The sequence below is a fragment of the Vanellus vanellus genome (assembly GCF_965231255.1).
Source record: "Vanellus vanellus genome assembly, contig: HAP1_SCAFFOLD_1683, whole genome shotgun sequence".
Classification (NCBI taxonomy): domain Eukaryota; kingdom Metazoa; phylum Chordata; class Aves; order Charadriiformes; family Charadriidae; genus Vanellus; species Vanellus vanellus.
Window position 1 is genome coordinate 3,269 of NW_028127178.1, and position 9,687 is coordinate 12,955.

Below are 9,687 nucleotides of genomic sequence, written 5' to 3' on the forward strand. Positions count from 1 at the left end.
TCAGTCCATGGAGGCCACCACCCCATAGAAGCCACCAGTCCATGGAGAACATCAGTCCATGGAGGACGTTGGTCCATGGAGGCCACCGGTCCGTGGAGGACATCAGTCCATGGAGACCACCACCCCATAGAGGCCACCACCCCATGGAGAACATCAGTCCCTGGAGGCCACCACCTCATGGAGGACATTGGTCCATGGAGGCCACCAGTCCATGGGGGCCACCACCCCATGGAGGCCATCGGTCTGTGGAGGCCACCAGTCCATGGGGGCCACCACCCCATGGAGGTGGAGTGTTGGTTGATGCTATGGGTCTGGGTTCTCTATGGTCCATGCTATGGGTCCAGGTTCTCCATGGCCCCACAGATGTTGGAGATGACACCATGACATGGTGTTGGTTGATGCTATGGGTTGGGGTTCTCCATGGCCCCATAGATGTTGGTTGATGCTATGGGGCCGGGTTCTCCACGGTCCGTGCTATGGGTCTGGATTCTCTATGGCCCCACAGACGTTGGAGATGACACCATGACCCGGTGATGGTTGATGCTATGGGTCGGGGTTCTCCATGGTCCATGCTATGGGTCTGCATTCTCCATGGTCCATGCTATGGGTCCAAGTTCTCCATGGTCCATTCTATGGGTCCGAGTTCTCCATGGTCCATGCTATGGGTCCGGGTTCTCCCCGGCCCCACAGATGTTGCAGATGACACCGTGACCCAGAGCAGGTCGACGCAATGGGGCCGAGTCCTCCGTGACCCCCGAGGACCTCACAAACCTCCCCGTTGGCTGGAAACCCTTCAGACCGCCCCCCCTCCCCCAACCCAGCCCCCCATCTCCCCCCCACACCCCCATCTCAACCCCCACCCCCCGGTGGTGGACCCTCACCCACCCTCCACCCCACCCCTCCGTGAAAGGTCACGTCAAGGAGCCCTCGGCCTCGTCCTGGGGGGGCTCAGGAGAACACGCCCCATAACACCACCCCCCAACCAGCCTCACCTTGTCCCATAGGGCCACCACCACTCCGGCCGTGGCCCTCTGCACCGCCGTGGAGGAGAAGTAGAAGATGACGGGGTCAAGGGCGGCGTTGAGGCTGGTAAGGAGCAAAACGTAGACCCTCCAAGAGGGACTCTGCTTCTCCACGAACCCCACCACGTGCGAGACGTTGTAGGGGGCGAAGCAGACCCCGAAGTTGACCATGGTGGCCACCGCCAACCCCACGGCTCGTTGTTTCTTCTCCAGAGGGATGTTGGGTCGAGCGAGGAGGACCCGCACGAAGTTGACGTAGCAGAAGACGGTGACGGCGAAGGGCAGGAGGAAGAGGATGAGGAAGAGCTCCAGACGGAGCGGGAGGACGAAGCTCAACTGGTCTTTGGAGAAGTCGTCGTAGCACCTGAAGGCGGTGGTGGTTTTGGAGTCGCCGCGGACACGGGGAGAAGAGGAACCGGGGACGGCGGAGGTCTGAGGGACGTCGGTGGGGCCGAAGATGGCCCAGATGTCGGCGCCGTTGAGGGTGGAGGTTCTGGAGATGGTGAGGTCGAGGTTGGAGGTCTTGGGGCCATGGGGGTTGGAGGCCTTGAGGCCATGGGGGTTGGAGGTCTTGAGGCCACCGGGGTTGGAGGTCTTGAGGCCATGGGGGTTGGAGGTCTTGAGGCCATTGGGGTTGAAGGTCTTGGGGCCACCGGGGTTGGAGGTCTTGAGGCCATTGGGGTTGAAGGTCTTGGGGCCACCGGGGTTGGAGGTCTTGGAGCGGTTGCGGGTGAAGATGGCGCTGTTGGGCGTCTTGGGGCCACCGGGGGTGAAGCCATTGCGTGTGGAGTCACCGGCGTTGGAGATCTTGGAGACCTTGGGATGGATGGTGTTGGGGCTGGAGATCTTGGAGCCATTGGGGTTGACGCCACCACGGTTGACACCGTCAGGGTTGAAGCCACCATGGTTGAAGCCACCGTGGTTGAAGCCACCGTGGTTGAAGCCACCGTGGTTGAAGCCATCGGGGTTGAAGCCATCGGGGTTGAAGCCATTGGGGTTGAAGCCACCACGGTTGACACCACCACGGTTGAAGCCACCATGGTTGACACCTTCAGGGTTGAAGCCACCACGGCTGAAGCCACCACGGTTGAAGCCATCAGGGTTGAAGCCACCATGGTTGAAGCTATCAGGGTTGAAGCCACCGGGGTTGAAGCCATCAGGGTTGACACCACCAGGGTTGACACCTTCAGGATTGAAGCCACTGGGGTTGGAGATCCCAGAGCTACCATGGACGAAGCCATCAGCGATGGAGTATTCAGGACTGGAGATGCTGAAGCTATTGGGCTTAAAGCCACCGGGGCTGGTGACCGTCACGCCGGTGGGGTGGAAACCACCAGCGTCGGCCATCTTGGACCTCCCAGCCTCGAAGTCATCACCCGGGGAACCATCAGAGCTGCCGCCCGCGGACGCGTTGGCCGTGGGTTGGTCCCCACCACCGTGATACTGGGCCACGAAGACGATGGAGCAGTGGGAACAGGCCAAGAGCCAGAGGACAACGCTGACGGCCATCACCCGCCCCGGTCTTCTCCTGTCCTTGTACTGGAGGGGGAAGACGACCCCAAAGTACCTCTCGACGCTGAGGGCCGCCAAGAAGAGGCTGCTGAGGTAGATGCTGGAGTAGAAGCAGAAGTTGGCCACCGGGCAGAGGACAATGGGTAAAGGCCAAGTCAGGTCGGCGGCTGCTTCGGCCATCTTGAAGGGGAGGAAGAGGAGGAGGAGAAGGTCGGCGGCCGTCAGGTTGAGGAGAAGGATGTCGGAGGGGGAAAGGCGCCGTCGGGCTTTGCCCAAGAGGGTGGCGAAGGTGAAGATGTTGGCCGGGAAGCCCACGGTGAAGGTGAGGATGTAGACGGCGAGGATCCACATGGCTGGAGGACAAACCTGGGGGAGAGAGGCGGACCCAGAAGAGGGTTGGGGGAGGTTAGGGGGGTGGGGGAAGGACCCAGGTGGGTGCTGTGGGTCGGGGAGGAACCCCAACATCTCAGGAGGAACTCAAATATCTGAGGAGGAACCCAGAAAGTATCTCAGGAGGAACCCAAAAAGTATCTCAGGAGGAACCCAAACATCTCAGGAGGAACCCAGAAAGTATCTCAGGAGGAACCCAAAAAGTATCTCAGGAGGAACCCAAACATCTCAGGAGGAACCCAAATATCTCTGGTGGAACCCAAACATCCCAGGAGGAACCCAAAAAGTATCTCCGGAGGAACCCAAATATCTCAGGAGGAACCCAAAAAGTATCTCAGGAAGAACCCAAATAACTCAGGAGGAACCCAAATATCTGAGGAGGAACCCAAAAATCTTTGCAGGAACGGAAACATCTGAGGAGGACCCCAAAATATCTCCGGAGGAACCCCAAAAGTATCTCTGGAGGAACCCCAAAAGTATCTCTGGAGGAACCCCAACATCTCAGGAGGAACCCAAATATCTCTGGTGGAACCCAAATATCTCAGGAGGAACCCAAATATCTTCACAGGAACTGAAACATCTGAGGAGGAACCCAAATGTCTCCAGAGGAACCCAAACATCCCAGGAGGAACCCAAAAAGTATCTCAGGAAGAACCCAAATATCTGAGGAGGAACCCAAATATCTTCACAGGAAGCGAAACATCTGAGGAGGAACCAAAAATACCTCCGGAGGAACCCAAACGCCTCCAGAGGAACCCAAATATCTGAGGAGGAACCCAAAAATCTTTGCAGGAACCGAAACGTCTGAGGAGGACCCCAAAATATCTCCGGAGGAACCCCAAAAGTATCTCTGGAGGAACCCCAACATCTCAGGAGGCTTCTCCCGATCCAACCCACGGCCCGAGAGGGGGGACTTGGAGAAGCCCCCGGTGCCCCAGTGGTGTCCCCCTCCCCCCCCCCTTAATCCACCCCACCTCCCCAAAAGGGCGTCGGGGGGTGGGGCGGGGGTGGGGGGATGGGTGGGGGGTGGTCTCACCTTCCTCCCGTGGGGACCCGATCCTCCGACGTTCCTCCACCGCCACTTCCCACTCCCAAAGTGGACTCAGATGTCCCCGGGGGGGGGGGGGGGGGAGGGGTGGGGTGGGGGAGGGGGGGTGGTGGTGGTGTGGGGGGGGGGAAGTGGTTTTGATGACGTCATCGTGGAGGAAGTTTGATGTTTCCCCCGACCGCAACCAAAAGCCGACGTGGTCCCCCGAGGGGGGGAGGGGGGGGGGGGGAGGGGGTGACGTCAGCGGGGAGGGACCCACACATCCGGGGGGGTGGGGGGGGTGGGTGTCCCCCTCCCCCACCCCACCCCACCCCTCCCCCAACCCCCCAGAGGCCCCTCTGCCCATCCCCCCCCTCCCCCCTCCAATGACCTCAAGAATTGGGCGCCTCTTCTTCGGCATTGGGGGTGGGGTGGGGGAGGGGCGTGGGAAGAGCTCGGGACCCCCCCTCCACCCCTCCCCCACCCCTCGTTGACCTCTCCCACCCCTCCCCCGCTGGAGGCGGAGCTATTTTTAGCATCATGGGGGGGAGGGGGGAGGGGGACACGGGGACACGGGGACATGGGGCACCGGGGAAGGGGACGCTGCCCCAGGGCATCATGGGAGCGGCAGAACCCGGTTCCCGCACCCTGTGACCTTCTTCCACCCCATTGGCTCCTCCCCCCTCCCCCCTACTTGGCTCTCGCCCGCTCTCCTTTCACCCGATTGGCTCTTTCCTGGAAGGGGCCCCGATGGCGGAGACACCCGTTGGCCGCCGCCCCGTGAGCTCAGAAGCGGAGGAGGAGGGGGGGTGGGGGGGTGGGGGAGGGGAGAAGCAGCTCAACCCCACGTCCACGTTGACCCCACCTCAACCCAACGTCTCTGTTGACCCCACCTCAACCCATCTTCATTGACCCCACCTCAACCCAACATCTCTGTTGACCCCACCTCATCCCAATGTCTCCATTGACCCCACCTCAACCCAACGTCTCCGTTGACCCCACCTCAACCCGACGTCTCCGTTGACCCCACCTCAACCCATCTTCATCGACCCCACCTCAACCCAACGTCTTCGTTGACCCCACCTCAACCCAACGTCTTCGTTGACGCCATCTCAACCCGTCTTCGTTGACCCCACCTCAACCCAACGTCTCCGTTGACCCCACCTCAACCCAACGTCTCCATTGACCCCACCTCAACCTGTCTTCGTTGACCCCACCTCAACCCAACGTCTCCGTTGACCCCACCTCAACCCGACGTCTCAGCTGACCCCACCTCAACCCAAGGTCAGTTGACCCCACCTCAACCCATCTTCATTGACCCCACCTCAACCCAAGGTCAGTTGACCCCACCCCAACCCAACATCTCCACTGACCCCACCCCAACCCAACCTCTGGGTTGACCCCACCTCAATCCAATGTCTCTGTTGGCCCCACCTCAACCCCACACCTCAGCTGACCCCACCTCGACCCCCAGCCCGGCCCACGGAAGCCTTCCATGGGCTCATCAAGCTCCAGCTTGGCTTTGCGTCAACCACCCAACATCTCCTCATCTCACCCCAACCGTCCCCACCCACCCACGCGCCCCACAACCACCCCCCCCACCCCCCACCCAAAGCCGCCTCCCAGGTTGGGTTCCCTCAGCTCCGAAGCCCCCCAGATGCCGCCACCTCAGCGCCGTTCTCCCCGTTGACGCGAAGATCCTCCAGATCCTTCACGTCCAACCCCCTCACCCGGACCTTCCTCCCGCCCCACCGGCGGCTGACGCCCGGCCCGGCGCCGGCCAAATCCCACCGCTTCCCAAACCCTCTGGAGACCCTGTCTCAAAGCGGCGGAGGAGAAGCAGAAGATGAGAGGGTCCAGGCAAGCGCTGAAGGTGGTGAGCAACACGGCGTAGGCTCTCCACGGTGGGTTCTCCCGCCGGAGGTACCCCACCACGTGGGAGACGTTAAAAGGGGCGAAACACAGGACGAAAGCCACCGCCGTGGCCGAGGCCAAAGCCACCGCTCGCCGCCTCCTCCCCGGCGCCGCCGTGGGAAGGGCCACCACGATACAGACCAACCGGCCGTAGCAGAAGGCGGTGACGGCCAACGGGAGGCAGAAGAGCACCAAGAAGATCTCCAAGCGGAGGGCCAGCAAGGTGGCCAGCTGAGGCCCGGCGAAACGGGTGTAGCACGCCGTGCCGTTGACCGCCGCGTTGGGTCGGGCCACGTAGACCACGCTGCAGTGGGCCAAAGCGGCCAACCAGAAGGCGACGGCGGCGGCCACGGCGCCGCGGGTGGCCCGGTGGCACCGGCGGTAGCGGAGGGGGAAGGCGGCGCGGAGGTAGCGGTCCACGCTGAGGGCGGTGAGGGAGAGGATGGTGAGGTAGACGCTGGTGAAGAAGAGGAAGACGAAGAGCGGGCAGAGAGCCGGGGGAAGCCTCCAGGTGGCCTCCCAGGCCGCTTCGGCCATGCGGATGGGCAAGGAGGCCACCAGGGCCAGGTCGCCCACGGTGAGGTTGAGGAGGAGGACCTCGGCGGGGAGGAGGCGGCGGCGACGGGCCGCCCTCCCCAAGGCCACCAGGGCTGCCAGGTTGAGGGGCAGCCCCACGGCGAAGGCGGCGGCGTAGACGGCCAAGCAGAGGCGGTGGTTGATGGCGAAGGGTGGGGTGGACATGGGGGCCCAGAGCTGCTGGACTTGGAGAGGGGGTGGGGGGCGGTGGCCGGGCTTCTTCGAGGGTTGGGGTTGAGTTGGCCAATGGCGGGTGGGATCTTGCCGGGGTGGGGTGGGGTGGGGTGGGGTGGAGGTGGGGTCTTGAGGGGGTTCCTGAGGGACCTGAGGTGGGTGGTGGGTCTGAGGTGGGGTCTTGAGGGGGTTCCTGAGGGACCTGAGGTGGGTGGTGGGTCTAAGGTGGGGTCTTGAGGGGGTTCCTGAGGGACCTGAGGTGGGTGGTGGGTCTGAGGTGGGGTCTTGAGGGGGTTCCTGAGGGACCTGAGGTGGGTGGTGGGTCTGAGGTGGGGTCTTGAGGGGGTTCCTGAGGGACCTGAGGTGGGTGGTGGGTCTGAGGTGGGGTCTTGAGGGGGTTCCTGAGGGACCTGAGGTGGGTGGTGGGTCTGAGGTGGGGTCTTGAGGGGGTTCCTGAGGGACCTGAGGTGGGTGGTGGGTCTGAGGTGGGGTCTTGAGGGGGTTCCTGAGGGACCTGAGGTGGGTGGTGGGTCTGAGGTGGGGTCTTGAGGGGGTTCCTGAGGGACCTGAGGTGGGTGGTGGGTCTGAGGTGGGGTCTTGAGGGGGTTCCTGAGGGACCTGAGGTGGGTGGTGGGTCTGAGGTGGGGTCTTGAGGGGGTTCCTGAGGGACCTGAGGTGGGTGGTGGGTCTGAGGTGGGGTCTTGAGGGGGTTCCTGAGGGACCTGAGGTGGGTGGTGGGTCTGAGGTGGGGTCTTGAGGGGGTTCCTGAGGGACCTGAGGTGGGTGGTGGGTCACCTGTGGGGTGTGGGGTCTGTGGGGAGTTCTTGGGGGTCCTGAGGTGGGTCCCCGGTGGGGTGTGGGGTCTCTGGGGGGTTCCTGGTGGACCTGAGATGGGTCTTTGGGTGGGATGTGGGGTCTGTGGGGGGTTCTTGAGGGTCCAGAGGTGGGTTGGGGGTCCCTGGGGGGGGGGGGGGGTTGGGGGGGTTCTTGGGGGTCCTGAGGGGTGTCCTCAGTGTGGTGTGGGGTCTTTGGGGGGTTCTTGGGGGTCCCGAGGTGGGTGGTGGGTCTGAGGTGGGGTCTGTGGGGGGTTCTTGGGGGTCCCGAGGTGGGTGGTGGGTCACCTGTGGGGTGTGGGGTCTGGGGGGGGTTCTTGGGGGTCCCAAGGTGGGTCCTCAGTGGGGTGTGGGGTCTGGGGGGGGTTCTTGGGGGTCCTGAGGTGGGTCCTCGGTGGGGTGTGGGGTCTGGGGGGGGTTCTTGGGGGTCCTGAGGTGGGTCCTCGGTGGGGTGTGGGGTCTGGGGGGGGTTCTTGGGGGTCCCGAGGTGGGTGGTGGGTCTGAGGTGGGGTCTGTGGGGGGTTCTTGGGGGTCCCAAGGTGGGTCCTCAGTGGGGTGTGGGGTCTGGGGGGGGTTCTTGGGGGTCCCGGGGTGGGTGGTGGGTCCTCGGTGGGGTGTGGGGTGTCTGTGGGGTGGAGTCGGGGGGTGGAGGTTGGGGACGGGTCCTACCGTGGCAGCGGACGGAGGGACGGAGGGACGGAGGGACGGACGGGCGGTGGCAGGAAGGGACCGATGGCCACAAATACCCCTCCCCCCACCCCCCCGCCCCTCCCCCCCCGCCCCTCCCCCACCCCCCCCAAAGGGACCGTGGAAGGGCCAATTAATTAACCCCAAAGATTTTATTGGGGGGGGGCGGTTGGGGCGTGTCCCCCGTGGTGGCATCTCCCCATGGTGACATCTCCCCATGGCAGTGGGGTGGTGGCCACAGTTGTGGCATGGCCCCATGGTGACATCTCCCCATAGGGACATCTCCCCATGGCAGTGGGGTGGTGGCCATGGTCATGTCATGTCCCCCGTGGTGGCATCTCCCCATGGCAGTGGGGTGGTGGCCACGGTTGTGGTGTGTCCCCCGTGGTGACATCTCCCCATGGTGGCATCTCCCCATGGTGACATCTCCCCATGGTGACATCTCCCCACGACCATGGGGTGGTGGCCATGGTCATGTCGTGTCCCCCATGGTGGCATCTCCCCATGGCAGTGGGGTGGTGGCCACGGTTGTGGTGTGTCCCCCGTGGTGACATCTCCCCATGGTGGCATCTCCCCATGGTGACATCTCCCCATGGTGACATCTCCCCACGACCATGGGGTGGTGGCCATGGTCATGTCGTGTCCCCCATGGTGGCATCTCCCCATGGCAGTGGGGTGGTGGCCACGGTTGTGGTGTGTCCCCCGTGGTGACATCTCCCCATGGTGGCATCTCCCCACGACCATGGGGTGGTGGCCATGGTCATGTCGTGTCCCCCGTGGTGGCATCTCCCCATGGTGGCATCACCCCACGGCAGTGGGGTGGTGGCCACAGTTGTGGCATGGCCCCATGGTGACATCTCCCCATAGGGACATCTCCCCATGGCAGTGGGGTGGTGGCCACGGTTGTGGCATGGCCCCATGGTGACATCTCCCCATGGTGGCATCTCCCCATGGTGGCATCTCCCCACGACCATGGGGTGGTGGCCATGGTCATGTCATGTCCCCCATGGTGGCATCTCCCCACGGCAGTGGGGTGGTGGCCACAGTTGTGGTGTGTCCCCCGTGGTGGCATCTCCCCATGGTGTCATCTCCCCACGACCATGGGGTGGTGGCCATGGTCATGTTGTGCCCCCCATGGTGGCATCTCCCCATGGCAGTGGGGTGGTGGCCACAGTTGTGGTGTGTCCCCCATGGTGGCATCTCCCCATGGTGTCATCTCCCCACGACCATGGGGTGGTGGCCATGGTCATGTCATGTCCCCCGTGGTGGCATCTCCCCATGGCAGTGGGGTGGTGGCCACAGTTGTGGTGTGTCCCCCATGGTGGCATCTCCCCATGGTGTCATCTCCCCACGACCATGGGGTGGTGGCCATGGTCATGTCATGTCCCCCGTGGTGGCATCTCCCCATGGCAGTGGGGTGGTGGCCACAGTTGTGGTGTGTCCCCCATGGTGGCATCTCCCCATGGCGACACCTCCCCACGACCACGGGGTGGTGGCCATGGTCATGTCATGTCCCCCGTGGTGGCATCTCCCCATGGTGACATCTCCCCAT

General features: G+C 63.5%; 1 protein-coding gene across 1 annotated transcript; it reads right to left on the reverse strand.

Annotated features, from left to right (window-relative positions):
* Positions 1 to 5,619: 5,619 nt before the first annotated feature.
* Positions 5,620 to 6,606, reverse strand: LOC309685436 (free fatty acid receptor 3-like; the record flags this gene model as incomplete). The annotated part of the gene is made up of 1 exon (XM_082501206.1): positions 5,620 to 6,606. The coding sequence occupies one exon, from the start codon at positions 6,604 to 6,606 to the stop codon at positions 5,620 to 5,622; it is 987 nt and encodes a 328-aa protein (XP_082357332.1).
* Positions 6,607 to 9,687: the final 3,081 nt, after the last annotated feature.